The sequence below is a fragment of the Calliopsis andreniformis genome, chromosome 6 (assembly GCF_051401765.1).
Source record: "Calliopsis andreniformis isolate RMS-2024a chromosome 6, iyCalAndr_principal, whole genome shotgun sequence".
NCBI lineage: Eukaryota > Metazoa > Arthropoda > Insecta > Hymenoptera > Andrenidae > Calliopsis > Calliopsis andreniformis.
The window spans coordinates 11,619,334-11,636,783 of NC_135067.1; the positions used below are offsets into that span (position 1 = coordinate 11,619,334).

The 17,450-nt window shown below is 31.5% G+C and overlaps 2 protein-coding genes across 4 annotated transcripts; one reads left to right on the forward strand and one right to left on the reverse strand.

Moving 5' to 3' along the window:
- Positions 1-1,570: 1,570 nt before the first annotated feature.
- LOC143180572 (uncharacterized) lies at positions 1,571-11,056 on the reverse strand. Of its 2 annotated transcripts, none has more exons than XM_076380392.1 (12): positions 10,897-11,056; positions 10,145-10,287; positions 8,926-9,250; positions 8,658-8,852; positions 8,454-8,569; positions 4,514-4,725; positions 3,795-4,431; positions 2,978-3,398; positions 2,679-2,900; positions 2,431-2,606; positions 2,204-2,350; positions 1,571-2,096 (listed from the first exon to the last, which is right to left on the reverse strand). In XM_076380392.1, the coding sequence occupies exons 2-12, from the start codon at positions 10,250-10,252 to the stop codon at positions 2,004-2,006; spliced, it is 2,652 nt and encodes an 883-aa protein (XP_076236507.1). In that variant the 5' UTR covers positions 10,253-10,287; positions 10,897-11,056; the 3' UTR covers positions 1,571-2,003. The 2 variants fall into 2 exon arrangements, with proteins under 2 accessions (XP_076236507.1, XP_076236506.1); XM_076380391.1 differs by having other exon boundaries at positions 8,926-9,280.
- Positions 11,057-12,068: 1,012 nt separating this feature from the next.
- LOC143180920 (serine/threonine-protein kinase VRK1) lies at positions 12,069-17,098 on the forward strand. Of its 2 annotated transcripts, none has more exons than XM_076380970.1 (10): positions 12,069-12,625; positions 13,411-13,581; positions 13,661-13,786; positions 13,861-14,057; positions 14,155-14,398; positions 14,474-14,674; positions 14,839-15,062; positions 15,133-15,380; positions 15,474-15,604; positions 15,678-17,098. In XM_076380970.1, the coding sequence occupies exons 2-10, from the start codon at positions 13,416-13,418 to the stop codon at positions 15,734-15,736; spliced, it is 1,596 nt and encodes a 531-aa protein (XP_076237085.1). In that variant the 5' UTR covers positions 12,069-12,625; positions 13,411-13,415; the 3' UTR covers positions 15,737-17,098. The 2 variants fall into 2 exon arrangements, with proteins under 2 accessions (XP_076237085.1, XP_076237084.1); XM_076380969.1 differs by lacking the exon at positions 12,069-12,625 and adding an exon at positions 12,705-12,798.
- The last annotated feature ends 352 nt before the right edge of the window (positions 17,099-17,450 follow it).

Below are 17,450 nucleotides of genomic sequence, written 5' to 3' on the forward strand. Positions count from 1 at the left end.
CCTCAGTAATAAATTTCATGTATCATCTGTAATAAATTGAATCTAAACCATGAACAAGCAATTTAACGTGAAAATTTAATAATTCATTGACTTCCAATAATAAATCGTATAGTAATTTCATCCCTTGAAATTTAAACGTGATGAAATTACGACTCCTCTATTTCTACATAGATTATAATATCAATGAAGATATATTGTGTTTTGAAACGTACCACAATTACATCACGCGTATATAAATAAATATATCGCTACCATCGAGGTATCCATAAGCTGGAAACAAAAATTAATAAAATTAATCAGATTTCAGTTCCACTTTCCACAAAATGAAATTTGTTTCTCGAAACTCATTGTTTATGAACATTACATCGAACTTGATCATTTCTTCTTACAGATAAATCCCAGTCGCTTCTTCTACTACTAAAAATGTGCCTTACATTTCCCAATAATTTCCAGTACGTTTTACGCTCAAAAAGATCGTCTCTATGCCTTGAAAAGAGGGGGCTGAGGATATAGCGGACCAGTAAGACTGAAACTCGTTGGAAAAAGGGAAAAAGGAAACATCGCGCGTGTATAGCGAGATACTCATGTGTATAAATACATAAGAAAAGGCAGGAAAAAGAGGTGGCGACGAGAAGGCTGGCTGGTACATAATCGCGTCGCGACAAAGAATCCATAAAAGGTTGGGCTGGCGCGTTTTTCGTGTAGTACCGAAGAAGAGAGGAGACTCTAAGCCGCGCGGCGTACTCGTGTCCCCGTGAACACAATAATGCTCCGCTATTAACCGAGAGCTTGTATTAAGCCCTCGAAAAAAGCTTTCATGCACTTAACGACAAATAATATGAGAAGTGGTACTACGCGGGCAGGACGCCCGTCTCGCGACTTTCCACCACAGATATTACACGTATGCAAGCCGTGTACCTGCAAATAGATTTCGTGATTATGCGTGCTCTTTGCCCGAGACTCACAGACGCCGCCGTCTCCTCTCCCTATGAACCTTGCGCGCAATTCAACCCTTTGATTACGGTGGCCGAGCAATACCTATCATCAACTCTTTTTAGGAAGCCATGAAGGTGGAAATATATTAAACTTTTTCATATAACTTTTTGCGATTAATTGTTTGGGATGAAATCATATTTCTTAGGTATTAAACGTAGACGCGAGGTGTTAAGAATAATTGGATTCCACTCTCTTGAACAGAATATTTATTTTAAATAGAGAAAACTGATAGAGGAACATACTACGAGTTATTAATTAGTGAAACGTTATTATATCGAAGGATACGAAATATTAATGCATATAAAAATATTAAAGTATTTCAATTTATGGGTCCACAGGTGTAGTTAATTTTTAATGAATAGTAAAAACGAGTATTTTGGAAGAAATTCGTATCAAACTCATACTGCACTGTACAGAGATAACGATTTAAGCCATCTTGGCTAATTTATTATTATACCAATTCATTTGGTACAAAACGCAACAAAAGTATCAGTTTTGTGTTGAAAAATTATACAGAATAACTAGTTCTAATGAAATGCAATAATCCATGATTTATGATAAAGTGTATGTATTTACAAACTGCGTAGTGAGTAGAATGATAACAATACGTTCATAATGTTATAAAATCTTATTTAAAAAGATAACTTCTTAATAAAGAATCGATGTACAAATATAGAACTTATATTCCTGCTGAAATTTCGGGTAGCACTTAAACAGTAACGATAAAAACTAAGAATACCTCTTTTAGAATTATGGACAAATTTAAAAAAAAATAGAACTCAGATATTATAAATCGTAATTACAATTTGTATTTAACATTTTAATTGCTACACATTTAGGTTGCCTATCAATTGAGTAACATCGTTCTTCTTTCTAGTTATCAATCCTACAAATTATACATAGGTAATTATATAATAGTATATAACCTAAATATTACATCTTAACCAAAGAAATTTGATGTGTAGTATAAATTTTTATATTTATTAGTACTTTTATTGATATTCCATTTATTTAACTAAGCCCATTTTCTTAGCCTCCACTTCGTAAATTAGTAACCTCCACATCTTGACTACAAAGACTTCTGCTTCTTCATCCAATACCTGAAATATACAGATTACCATTATTGAAAAAAAGAAGATGAATTAATTTATTAATTAACTTAATATTTAACTTCTAATTTAGAATTAATTAAAAGACAATTATTTACCATTTGTACATCGTCGAGTATTCCCTGAGGAGAGCTACCCGCCATTACTTTGCTACATATAAAATCTACTAATGTAGGCTCAGGTTCTCCAATATATTCAATAATTTTCTTATTAATCCACGGCCTTATCCTTTTCTCCATTAACGTCTGCATGAATAATAAGAAAATATTGATCGAACAGTTAAACAAAAGATATATAATATAAGGATACATTAAAAACAACTTACATTGTCTATTACAGCCCAATCTAGTTGGTACCCAAATAAAGCATTTTTATCCGTCGGTATCTTATCGATAAGAGATTTTATGTGTTTTCGTTTCTCTTCTTGACTTTTTGTACTTTCTTCTTTGCCAGACTTAGGAGCTTCCTCGGTAGACTTCTTCTTTTTCTCTTCGCCATAATCTGAAAATTTAATATCCAGAAATCACCTTTCAAAACTCGATATTCTTTCAATTATTGTATAATAAAATATACCTAAAGGAACTAGTTTACGCTTCTTCGTGTTATTAGCACCATCGTCGTCGTCGTCGTTATTAAATACATCTTTAACATCGATTCGACCTTTCTTCCTAGTTTGATTCGCTTGCTGCGAGTTAACGTTAACAACTGTACTTGGACTAGCAGGGGTTTTGTTACCAACACCATGATCACCACCGCGATTACCTCCACTCCCCATAGCAAAGGGTACGAAGTTACCTAAAGTGACAGAAACATCGAACAAAACGTGTGTCGTAGTCTTGATAAAAAAATAACTTGCTTCACCGTTTACTCACTACTGCTCGTTTTCTCTGGTTCACTAACAAGAGACATACGCGAGTCTTCATCTAACGCGGGCGGAATCGATTGAGCTGTTGGTGTTACTGGTTGATGAACCGGTGACGATCTTGCACCCTTCACACTTTCCCTGTCCGTTTCTACAACCTCTTCGGTCTCTTCGCCGCCTTCGTGATGATGATTCTGATGATGACGATGATGCCTTCTATGGTGATGATGATGCCGTGGAGGGGTTCTGGACGGTGCTTCTGGTTGCGAAGCATCTTCGAATTGCACACACTCATCACTATCACTCTCTATTGGTTCAGTTTCTATAGGAGGCATTACTTCCTTCTCCTTTTTTACTGCTTTTTCGTCCTCTTCGTCAATTATTGTTATAACTGGTTTAGGCTTGTATTGTTCTTCCCGTTCTGCTTTTAACTAGAATCACATCATAAACATTAATATTTTCTTACCATATGGTAAAAGAGACTGTACTTTAAATGTTTGAAAATTTGATTTCTACGAAATGCACTCGGTTGTACGTCAAATTAATTTTGCACAATTAGACATAATAAGACATAATAATGTATGTAGTGTGAAAATCTTTACGAAGAAGAAGAAAATGAACTAACAGATTTCTGGACATTATCACCGAAATTGCGCTTTCTAAAACGTGTTCCCTCGACATCAGAAGTGCAATTATCCGACAACCCTGCACTTTTGCCTAAATTTATGATCACTTAAAAAATTCTTCGACTCTGACAATACGCTAAGCTAACAATAAACCCAGATGTGACAATCCTTACAACAAAAATTAATTTTAAAATACTTTACCCTTTCAAACTCCGCCGCTGGATCTGGATGAGAGGCATCTGCGTAAAGTTTATCACGAAGTCGTTGTAGTTCCTGACGCTCAGCGCAACGATCCCGTGAATCTGCTTCCGCTTCAAGCGCTCTTTCCTCCAGACGACGCGACAGTTCTTTGCCTTTGTAATATTTAGCGTCATCTCGATCGTCGTCGTAGTCTTCAAGGAACTCTTTCAAACGTTTCGCTTCCCTTTCTCTCGCTTCCCGTTTCGCCCTACGTTTTTCCGCTTCTTTTTCGTATTCCTTTTGCTTGCGTCGTTCCCGCGTCTCCCACGCTCTCAGACGCTCTTGATAAGCTGCTTCTTTCTCTCGTGCCCTTCGTTCATTTTTCTTTCTTTCTTTCGCTTCTTCCTCTTCTTCCCGTTCACGCATAATTTCCCTTTCGGTTTTCCGTGCTTCTTCCCTTTCACGTTCTCGTTCGCGTTCTCTGTCCCTTTCTCTTTCTCTTTCTCGTTCCCTTTCTCTTTCCCTGTCCCTTTCGCGTTCCCGTTCACGTTCCCTTTCACGATCTCGATCTCTCTCCCGTTCTCTCTCTCGGTCTCTGTCTCTGTCTCTATCGCGATCTCTGTCGCTCCTCTGACGATCCCTGTCTCGTTCTTTAGATCTTGAATGAAGAAAGAAAATTGTTAGTATGTAGTAAATTCTGTGTATTATTAATAATACTACGAAATGTTTATTCTTAGTACCTGGATTTGGACCGCCTTTTGTCCCTTCTACTACTTCCAGTACTACTACTACGGCCCTTGTGAGACGTAGGACTACCGGGCTCACCGTCTTGGTCATCTTTAGTAGTACTGTCATCTCGTCTATCTCGTCGCTCTTTCTCACGTTTTTCTCTTTCTTCTTTTTCAACTGCTTCTTTCTTGCGTTTCACCTGGGCCTTCTCCTCCTCCTGCTTCTATAAAACACAAAAATACAAAAACTGGTGAGATTAAATAGTCGAAGTAAGTTTATCAAGGCTGTGATAATAAAACGCAAAAACTAGCAATCGTATTCTCCTGAGTTATAAAAATTAAAGGGTAGAGAAAAGGTTACTGTAAGTGTAAAGTTAGTTAATGTATATAAAAAGTAGTGGTAACATCATTACACTATAACAGTGCAGTATTGTCCTTTCTTTTGAAGTCAAAATAAATGCCTCTCCGTGTGTGTGTATATATATAATACACATACATATGTATATATATACACAGTTATTGATAAATTGTAAGTTTCGCATCGAATGTCCGCACAGGTAACGTACATTTACTTGAAAAATAACACCGACAAAATTGTATTAATTGATACTGAAACATATGAAAAATATATTGAGTACTGCTTTTTGTTCAATACCCTCCTAGTATGAATAAAATGATGGAATTTTATTGTTCAGAACAGATAATTTGCAAACAAGTTTTGACTGCTTATAAAAGAACAGAATAGCTTATTACATAAAACTTATTATCACTTTCAATTTTGTATAAACAATTTTAGTTTATCTAATGTTACAATATTACAATATTTAACGATTACTAGTTGCACAAAAATTAATCACATGTCAAATATTGTAATGCTGTTCATCTCAATGAGGTATACTCACTCCACTGGAGCATGCTCGGTCAGCAGCATCTTACGAGAAATCTTGTTTACATATCAATTACCTAAGTGCAGTTATAAATTTTGGAAACAAGCATAAGAAATTTCTTAAGCTCTACTTAAACTAAAAATACCTTAATACTAACAGACGCATCGTAGAGGCCACCCAATGTACTTACAACATTGCAAATGTGCCTGCAAATCAATAGTGTCTAAAACTATATACATCTAAGAGTCGAAAGGGGTGAATATATTTAGATTTCTTGTCAATACTCAAAAATTATTAGAAAGTATTATACCAATCAGAAGCGGAGTCATCACGAAGAAGGGATTCCACCAAAACATCTTTCACATTTGCCAAGAAACTGTCACGCGTCTGTCAACTTTGTTTTCTTCTGGTTATGCAGCTGATGCAGCAAACTGTTGGATATCAAATGCACAATAGTTTGCCCACCCTTATCGTCCCGTATTAACAACGTAACGTCTTAGAAATAAATTAATATGGTTCATCCTTATTCGATATTATAGTAACATTAATGGGTTACTGCTTGGAGAGTCCTATATCAAAAGACTTACTTTGATAAATATCTTCATGTAAGTATTATAAAAAATCAAATACTTTATAAAATGATAGAAGAAGATATAACTCAATAAAGAAAAAACATACTGTAAGATTGCTTTTCCTTCAATTTTTACAATTGGATGTCCATACAGTAACCCATATACTTTTTAAACTAATAAGGATAGAGTAACTGAGTGCATAAAAATAGATGCACATGATGAGGAGAAAACAGACTGTTGAAACATGAAATATCAGTGGTCATAAGGTATTCAGATGGGCAGTTCACTAACAAAACTACAAGAACCGAATGGTTGTGTTGGCTCATGGTTGTGGAGTTTACTCACGGTGTGAAGTTGACTTGGTCAGTCAGTGTGGTGGTACCGGAGAATGGAGGAGCGCGCACCTAGGTACTACATGTCTGATCGAGACGCTGACAGAAGCTGTTTACACAAAATAAAGACAACAACTGAACAGTCGCCATTGTGATGACAAAATCATTTCATTGTGTGTAGGATTCAGAAAGTCTCGATCCTATTAATAATCTATCTAAAAATATATTATATAAAATATGTCAGCGTCAAATTTCTTTTTCAAGACAATATCTTTTACCAATCCTAGGCAGTGCGTAAAACCAATTGGAATGGCAATTTACTGACCTTCTATATACAAGTACTAAACTGCTAGACTTTCACATAAACCATATGAATGAAATAATAAAAAAGAAAACAGAATTACTGTTTAAACTGATTTCATAGCAATGAATGATTACAAAATTATAGATCATAAGAATTATTAATATTATCAATAAACGAATATAATTAAAAATTACTCTCATTCTTTTATATCCTATAGTAATATTTTAAACACTTAGTTGTTATGGAAAATTATTAGAAGTTCATATCTCAGTTTTCATTTGATTTAAATCTTATATTCAAAGTATGATATATTTTTGTTTTCTAAACTACTTGTGCTAACAGTTTAGTACAGCAAGTATAGAAGTGGATAAAGAAATTTGATTGTATAGAATAGATTGTATCGAAAATGCAATAGCAACAATGCTATTAATAACGCAGAATTCTTTGCGACGAATTAAGAAAATGGAGTTCCAATAGAAACAAATTTATTGGCTACACGATGACAGCATGTTGCAGAGTTACGAGATTCTCCCGTCTTAAGATTGCACATTTCTTGTTTTTTCATGTTTTGTTGGTTGGATATACTCTCACTTACCGACGAGGCTGCAGCTGCCTGCGAAAATACGAGGGATGTGCTGTGATTGACTCCCTTCAGAGCCAATGAGTGAGTGAAAGAGTGGTCCCCACACACAGCATTCCTAGGCGTGTGCGTTTGCTGTGTGCGACGCACGCTGCCTGTTATTATAATTATAGCAACGAGTCACGGCTCCAATTATTTAGAGCTAACATAGCACACACGCACTTTATCACAAAATACTTAAAAACTATATTTTATAACTATGCACTTGTAATCCTCTTTTGCCTGCCCAAATGCATTATTGAATTTTCTACATATATGCTGCGAATTTAATCAACAATTTTCTAATACAAATTATAGTTATAATCGAATACATAAAATATTCATGATCCCACAAAATGTTTATAACACATTACATTATATCGTTACAATTGCAGAAACATTTAAATATTCGTGTCGTGTGCAAATTTTGTTAAATATGACTCAAAGAAATTAGAAACGTTCACTGATGAATCGAAGAGTCACAAACATGATTAATTTTGAATATAGATTAAAAGTATCATGAACTTTTTTGAATTTAATATAAATGTTTTACAACTATTTAAAAGCATATTAAATAAATCTTTCTTAAAATTGTTTTCTAACATATAAACACTCCTTTCTACTTTGCAGAAAAATCGTTTTCTTTTTTTTTCTTGAAGAAAGTAATTGAATGCAAAACTTGACACAATGTTTCATATACAAACTAAACAAAGAGTACTACAAAGTATTATAAACATATTCTTAAACACATATCCATAGAACAAAAGATATTATTTATCCATTACTAATACAGTTTAATGAACATATAGAAACAAAAGAAGTAAAATTTTTTATGTTAAAGCTAGCACTCCATTTTAAATAAATCTCACTTTCATAACGAGAAAAAAATAAAAAATAAATTGTGAAATATATTCTATATGTACAAAAAATATGTAACAAATATTAACATACAAAAAATATTTAATGAAAAAATCATATCTTTTTTATGATTAATTGCAGAATAATGTTTATAATGCTTTGTAAAATATTCATATAATTGGTAATAATAATTTTGAAATATTTATTAACATTTGCAAATCTAAATTGTTGTAATTTTTACCCAATCCTATCAGGCCACAAGTCATAATACCTTTCAAGATTTTGGTATATCACATCCGACAATATGACCAAAAAGAAGGGCAAAAAAATAGGAGTGACATAAGAAGAAAAATGTTAAAATAATATGTAAAAATAATTACCTTCATAACCTCCCTGAATTTTCCAATTTCTCGTGTAATCAAGTCTCTTTTACTTTCTTCTATCTCTGCATCATCCAAATTCAAAGACTTTGCAACCATTTTTGTTTGATGTTCCTCTGTAATGTATCATGTAAAAATGTACTACCTCTTCAGTTTATTTGTATAAGAATGAAACTAAGAATTATGAATGAACTGATATTTTACCAGGAGCAGCTTGGGCCATTTCCAGATCAGCAGCATGTTCAGCTATGATTTGATTTATGCGGGTTAGTGCATCTGCATCCACTACTCTCATGCCCTCATCCATGTAATCTTCACCTTCTTCTCCTTCAGCCCCTTCAGTTGATGTTTCATCTTGTAAAGGTGACTGACCACCTCTCAACTTTTTCCTTCTTTCCGCTATAACAAATTGGGATAGTAAGAACACACAATTTTTAAACTTTTATACTTTTTTCACAATTCTTAATATTACCTTTAAACTGATCCAAAACAACTTTGGCTTTTGCATCAACTTTCACAACAAGTTTCTTTGTACCTATTTCCATGTCATGAAGTAATCTGACTGCTCTAAGACCTGCATCAGGACCTGCATATTCACAAAATCCAAATGCTTGGACTCTCTTCCACGAGAGGACATGGCCACATGCACCCAAAATATGTCGTATCATCACATCAGGTGCTCTGTCCATAATGTTACCAATAAAGACAGTAACTGGTGGACCAGTTTCTCTTTCACGGCGACGATTATTATCATGACGATTCTGGTTACGAGCATACCGAACAGCTGGAGCTGAGGTCTGCATCGCAGATACGGGTGTTGGAATCATCTATGTTTTATAAATGGTAGGTTTCTTAATAATTTACATCTCTACTCATGCAGTCCAAAATCTCCCCTCCCCCTAATAGCATGTTAATTTATTTCCTTTTATTTGATTACTTTTAATACAGAACAATATCATGCAAATAGAGAAGATATGGAACTTAAAATAAATATTTGTGTTAGAAACATAACCTTTAATAAATTGCCATTTTCCCATAATATAGTAGTTCTACAATGTGAATATATCAAGTAGAGTACATTCCACTTTACAATGATACTCTAAATATAGGATGTTAATACATTACAGAGTACAATTGCATTAGCATACAAAGAAATCAATGATTGTGATATAGCATTTATTGATATAAGCTATTTATTACATTATTTTCTACTTAACACATTAATTAGCTTATATAAAACTGTGTTCCAAAAAATACATGCTATTTTCCTTTATTTTTAAATATAACTCAATAATCATTACTCATTAGCGAAAATTTCTTGCAGTTGATATATTGATTTTGATCTTTTTATTTAAAAAATGAAATAAGTTACATAAACTATCTTTAAGAGTATATAAGGAATTTAGACTATAAGAAGTAAAATAACAAGAATAATACTAAATTATTATGTTTGGAATATATGTAACAAAAAATTATAATTTATAGACTACACAAATGAAAGTATACATGAAAGTTCTAATAGTCATCGGATTTAAATAATCAACAAAATTGTTTTATTGTTTTCTGTACGAGATGTAGCAATGTTTAAAGAGTGCAAAAGGTAATTTGATAAGAAATTTACAAGTTGTTCAGTAGCATATAAAAACAAACATGCTGAAGATACAGAAATCTTATATTTTTTGTTTACTTACATGCGCCATAGGCATTACACCACCTATAATTGGTGGTGGTGCACCAACCATGTATGGCATAGGTGGCATGCCTGGTATTCCCATTGGAGGTTGGCCAGGATAAGACATTTCTTATTGTAATTAATACTATGGCAGTGTTCCCACTAAAAAATAGAAAGTAAAACAAATATTAATAAATTTTTATCCAGCACATTTCTTTATATGTTTCTCGTAATTCATACCTTTTGAAACCAAGGTACAATCTAAACAAGTACTTTCTACATTTGATTTATTTTCAAATGTTTACACACATTCAAATTATTTTGTCAGACTAGGAACAATGCTTATATTATATTAAATTTTATGAAATATAGAAACAATACAACCAGACTAATACTCAAACTTAAATCACAGGTGAAGTGAAATTGATGAAATACGTAAGATAAAGAAGTAGTTTAAAATTCTTAACTTTATTTGTTTGAAATTTTGAATGAAACATTAATCCTTTTTAAATAATAATTTCGTTAAATATACCTTGTTTAGCATATAATCAAACATACGTATCAATTCGACATTCCGACTATCAACAATGAAGAAAAAATAGATAAATACGCTTTGCATGCTCGTATGAGAGTTGTTCAATCTACGAAATTTGACTACATAGGAGGATAATTTTCGTAGTAAGAGTTATAGATTGAAAGACGACACATTAATGGATGCTTTGGTATTCTAACCATTAAATGGTTTCAATAAAGAACCAATCTTATACTTACATAATATACTTGAAAATAGAAACAACGTATCGACCATCGTTTTCCAAATATTCACGACATTTTATTGTTAATTGTAGTGCTGAAAGAACGTTTCACTAGACACACAAACTGAAACTTCCACTTTCACAAACTTTCAACTGGGTAATCACTTCTTTTCGTCCATTACGGCTTCACGCGCTGTTCATTTCTAGAAGGCTATGGCTATGGTTGATGGTGCATTTCCCGTGTGTTCGTCAATGCATCGTAAATGCACTGCATCGTGCACAGAGCACGAAAATCCCTACATAACTTTGTAATATATATTTCAAACAAATAAAAGACAATTTTTAAAACGAATTTTTTTTAATATTTCTAAGAAAAGCATTGCTTTTAATCATGTATGATTGGTGATATTAGTACATTTTGATCTAGTTGCAATTTTCATACGTGTACAGAATTTTATTATCAACAGTTTCCAGCCATGGAAAACTTGCTGTTCAAGTTAACAACTTCGATTAGTTCATTATTTAAAAAAACCGGTTTACTAAATACCCATTAAATTGTTAATAGCTAAGTTTCATTAGTGTACCTTACTATTTTATTGTGCAATAAACACTCGACAATTTCTGCCACGTTACCTGTTACATATTTTTTGTTCAATTCCTTACATTACGATCACAATACATTATTGGAAAAGCAATGAAACTAAATCACCAATATTTCAAATTAAACGCTCATTTCAAATTAACGCTCATTCGTATATATAATATTTACCAGCACAGAATATAACGATTTCGCTGGACACAGAAATTTGTTTAACATAATATTCATAGTATGTATATTATTGAACATTACCATTCAGTGTAAAATACGAGTATACAGTATCAAAATAAATATGACATATGACGAAAAATTAGCTGTTAAATAATTCAACCCAAAGAAAGTAATTAAAAGTATGTCGTGAAAAGTCACTATGCGATGCGAACATATTTAAATATAATTATTACATATGCCTTACATATATTTTTGTAAGGAGTACGAATTTTTAAGCGAAATTAAAATATTAATACTTAAATTTGCAATAAATATGAAAAGATCGTGTAAGATACGTGATTAAAGAAGCATAAATTTAAGAACGCCCTCTTTCAGCCGATTGGCGTTCCGTTGTACTCCTTAGTTCATGAAATGGCAGTGTGATGCATTCTTAAGTCGAGTGAAACCAATTCTGTGAGAGACTGTGTAGAATTTCAAAATATAAGAACAAAATATTATAAATTACCGATGACACCGATTTACCGATGCAAGTAAAGTGATTACACGCGATGATTTCTGGCCCATCATCCGTGATGTACGGGCTCCGAATGATACAATATTTCATGCTTTTTGTCACTAGTTAACTATTTTGGTTGTCAGCGGGATATGAAAACCTCGAAATTAAATACTATCGTGATAGTTTCGTTGTGCGGAAAACGAAGCTGCATTATAAAACGTGGTTGTGAATTGTACGTGAATATTTGTGGAAAATATAAACGATGATCTGAACAGTTTTTACATTAATGTCCATGTAATTTATATTTATTAGATAACCTTATTAAACAGAATTCAAACAATACATTATTTTATGTGTATTAGTAGCAGTCACTGACGCGCGAAAGTTAGTATCTGCAATGTATTAAACAAAATTGCGAGATGAATTTTCATTATTCCTTAAGTAGGAAAATAAAAATTATTTATTGAAGTTCCACATCATGTAAGTACAGTATTATGGCTTATGTATTTTTATATTTTGTTGTTGAAATTAGATTCGGAGAGAAACTGTTTAAGTACAGTGTAGTGCATGAATTAAATTGCAATACCCTTTGATTAGGATTATGAACTTAAATGCCAAATATGTAATTGCATCGTTTATGGTATACGTTTCATGTAAATGTTGTGATTTTGACTATAATACTTTTCTGTTATTAGAGATGATTCTGATTATTAAGAATGATGAAATCATTTTCAGATTGCTATGTGCCAATACTATGCGGTATTTTCTTGTTGAGTGTAAATTTGTGTTCTTGATCTTCTAATCTGCATAATTTAAATAATTTGTTTAATGTTTCTACATGCATTTATATATGTAAAATAAAAATAAAAAATATTTAGATTTAAATGAAACAATTTTCTGAAATTTCTTTAAGAATGAAAGCATTTACTTAAATGTAAAATCTTTCATTGTATAAGTTTAGAAGAAAAGCTTGTATATAATGAATTATTGCATCAGAATATTTTGTGTGCTTTGGTTTCTGAGGTAATTTCTATATGCAATGAAACAAAGATCAACATGAAATTGTATAACTGCATCAAAAGTATTATTTGTTATGATGAGATTAAAATATAATAGAATATTTAACAAACATCAAACTTGTTTTGTAATGTGACAAAATTCTTTTATGGATACTCTAATGGATTTTATTTTTTTTAAATAATGGATACATAGACTATATGTTTGTATGTAACATAATATAATATGTCCTATAAATGATTGTATAGCGAAAATGGCACCTAGACGAGTTGAAGAAATAGCTGTTAAAAGAGTAGCAGCGGCAGGCTGTAAGCTGCCAGATCCATTGCCAGCAGGAGAAATATTAACAGACATTACTCAAAATAAATGGAAATTAGGACATTCTATAGGATATGGTGGATTTGGTGATATATATTTAGGTATACATTTTTATATTCAAAAATTATCAAGATAATGATAATGTTGCACATGTTCTTCATAAAATAATTCATATTGTAGCATCCAATAATATTGATGCCCCAGTACAACAAGATGCAAAATATGTCATAAAAATTGAACCACATAACAATGGTCCATTATTTGTTGAAATGAACTTTTACATAAGAGCTGCTCGTAGCCATATGAGTAAGTAATATTATTTTATTCAATGTACATAACACAATTTATATATTATTTATACCAATTGTTATAATTTGTAGTTGATAATTGGTGTGAATTACATGGGAAGAAACGAATAGGTGTTCCACAGTATGAAGGATCAGGATCTCATATATATCGTGGTCAAAAATATAGATTTCTAGTAATTCCAAGATATGGTATTGATATTGGGAAACTGTTTATATCAAATGGAAGAAAATTACCACTAAAATTTGTTAACAGATTAGCTGTTCAAATGGTATTTAAATATTGAAATAATAAAAAGTGAATCTGAAATACTACAAATGAGGAGTTTTATAAATATATAATTTTTTTTTTTTTTTTCATATTTCTAGTTGGACGCACTTGAATATATTCACAGTCAGGGATACGCCCATGCAGATGTCAAGGGATCAAACATTTTACTATCTTCATATGAAGAAAGTAGTAAACCAAGGAAATCTCAAGCATATTTAGTTGATTATGGATTGGCTTACCGTTTTCGTACTGGATCAGGTGTACACAAGCCGTTTGTCCATGATGAAAGAAGAGCACATGAGGGTACATTAGAATTTACATCAAGGGATGCACATCATGGAAGTAAGATATACAAATTTCATACAAATACCTTAGAATGATAATATTCATTTTCCTTACAAATACATATTATTTTAGCTCATTCAAGAAGAGGAGATCTAGAAACATTAGGATATAATATATTACAATGGCTCTGTGGTAAATTACCATGGGAAAAAGAGAATGATACTATACCATCATCATTAAATCCAGAAGAAGTACATGCACAAAAAGAATTTTTTCTTTCAAATTTACCATTATTTATGCATAAGTGTTTCCCCTACAAGAAAAAACCACCAGGTGAGTTATGCAATGTTTTTTGAAACAATGTTTCTAAAATTATTTTCACTTATATTAATAGTTTTATAATATATTAATAGCAGAAAGTAAATTATAAATTATAGAAGTAACAGTTATTGTTAGTAACTGAATGTAGTTAATAATAATTAATTTTGTTTTGTCAGCTGCTGTTGTAGACTACATGAAATACATTACTGAACTAGGATTTGAAACTAAACCTAATTATTCCTACCTACGTAGTCTATTTCAATGTGGTTCTACTAAACAAAGTGATGTTCCTACATGTTTATATCCTGCAAAGGAATCTAGTGAAAATATATCATATCTTATCTCATTCAAACGACCTTATTTAAGAGAAAGAAAGCCCTGTAGACCTGTTAATGGCGAGGTAAATATTATAAATCGATTTTAATTTATAATTATATGAGTATTATAATAACAAATATTAATATTTTCAGATTCGTATAACACGAAATACACAACCTAAATGCCCAGTTGAAACAAAAGAGTTTTGTTGGGAAGCAGTATTAGCATTACATCCTGACAAACTTGCAAAAATTAGTGTACAAGCTCCTCCATCTCCACTTACGCCACCACCATCTCCACCACCTCCATCTATACCTACGTATGCCATGTTAAATGTAATTCAAAGGATGAAAGAAAAACAGTCAGGCACATTTCGACATAAATTAGCAAGATCATCTGAGTAATTATAACAATATGATTTTACTGTCTTTTTTTTTTTTTTTAATATAAAAGTCAGAAGAAATGTAATGAATACATTATTTTTTACTAATAGCGATCTGAAATCAAAATGGATGACACCAGCGATGGAACAAATAGTTCAACTAATGAAGAAAAATACATCATTTCCTCTACCTGAAACAACGGCACGTGTTGTAACTCGCTCACGAAAGATCCAGTTGAAACGTAAGATACTTGTTATGCTGTGTAAATAAGTATTTGTTGGATTTCGAAATTAATAAAATTATATTTATTTTAGGACTCGGGGATAAAAACTCTTACAAGCAGAGTAGTAAAAAGAGAAAAAGTCCATCATAAATAGGATCGAGTTTTCTTACAACCAGTTCCAGTCTTCAATTCTCGGATATTGAAATCACCGGGAAGTTATCTAAATAATGGATGTATAATTAAGTATTATTTTCAATTAGCTTATTTAGATTTTATAAGAATATACTCTTGATGTTCCTGTTGAAAGGACAAAATTTTATTTCGTAGAAATGTGACTGGTGCCTAGTGCACTGATTTTTGTAAGACTGCTTTATCGTCATGATTTATTGTTGAGAAATTGTATAATTAATATAAGATTTTTTTTAAATAACTGTATAGCGAACAAAATGATTACAAATAGTTGTGTTAGAGAACTCACACTGCTTCCTTTTAGAAATATAATTTTCGTACAATTGGAATAAGACGCGTTCATAGACGTAGAACGAGAAATCACTTCACCATATATGAAATATGTAAGTATTTCATAATTGCTTATCATAATAAATATATGTATAATCTGAATATTGAATTAACTTCTGTTCAATTCTCAGATAGTTATCAAAATTATATTTAATACCAGTAACATTAGTACTTCATTGCTTTATTACGATAATGTATATACTGTTTAAACAAAATGTTTGAAACATGGTCGATTTATTTTATCACTACGATTATTTTGCCACTTTTGTGATTATGAATTAAATGTTGTGTTATTCCTATATATTGATAATGCAATAACTTTACTTAATAATAATGCAGGTAATAATTTCTCTGGTAACTGAGTTAGATATACCAGTAACACTTATGTAAATGATTTAATCAAGCTATGTATTCAAGCATAAAGCTTATAAATATTACTGATAATATAAGTAGAGTTGCAGTATACTATAATATACTACAATATGATATTACGAAAAGTAGCGAAATATGTTGAAAAATAATTTGCAATCGTAAGCTGTTCTTTATTGTGAAGAGACCAGTATTGAGCTTTTAATGGCTTACACATATATTTAAAATAGCAACAGCTTACGTTTGTTATTATGTTTACAATAAAATTATGCAATATAAATAAATTTTATACATGACAGAAAAATGTATTCAAAGATCCATTTTTTATTACAACCACATGTTGAGATATATTATATAATATTATCTCACTTTAATTTACTACTATTTCATTTACATTATTATTCATCTAGTTTATTGAGAAAACATTATTACATAAGATCCAGCCAATGACTGTATATATTTATATGACGAGGATCGTGTATAGATGGAAAACAAGTTTGTTTGCAGTAAATTTGTGATAATGTATTTGTATCTTTTTAAGTTATATGTACCTGTGCCACAAAAGCAGTGTTGTTAAAGGTATAGAAGTATATTGTAACCGAATAAATACACTTGCATTTGTAACGTGTTCTCTAATATTATTTTACTTACCAAGTTTCATTAGCATAAGGCACTTGAAACTGTAGTTTTCATTATATGAATATTGTTTTATATCTATTAGTATATTATTTCGAAACAGAAGTATTATAATACTGGCGTTTGATCGCTTTACAAATGTGTTGTATTAAAATGGACAACATTGTATAAATGTGTATTGTACACTAAATTGCTGAGAAAAATTTTTAGTGCAAGAAATATACAAAAATATAAATAAAAAACGATAAAACTAATCTGTGTTTACGAAATATCGAACAAAATTATGTCAATATATTACAGTAAATCCTCCTATAATGCAGAGCAAAAATTGCGACAGCCT

Bases quoted from the DNA above. Each gene is read 5' to 3' on its own strand.
- LOC143180572 (XM_076380391.1), bottom strand. From the start codon at position 10,252: ATGTCTTATCCTGGCCAACCTCCAATGGGAATACCAGGCATGCCACCT. The intron at 8,570-8,657 runs GTAAAATATCAG...GATACATTACAG, and splicing joins AATGGCCCAAGCTGCTCCTG to AGGAACATCAAACAAAAATG. The intron at 2,097-2,203 runs GTAAATAATTGT...TGTATATTTCAG, and splicing joins TACTCGACGATGTACAAATG to GTATTGGATGAAGAAGCAGA.
- LOC143180920 (XM_076380969.1), top strand. From the start codon at position 12,747: ATGAACTTAAATGCCAAATATGTAATTGCATCGTTTATGGTATACGTT. The intron at 12,799-13,410 runs GTAAATGTTGTG...ATGATTGTATAG, and splicing joins GTTTATGGTATACGTTTCAT to CGAAAATGGCACCTAGACGA. The intron at 15,605-15,677 runs GTAAGATACTTG...TATTTATTTTAG, and splicing joins ACGAAAGATCCAGTTGAAAC to GACTCGGGGATAAAAACTCT.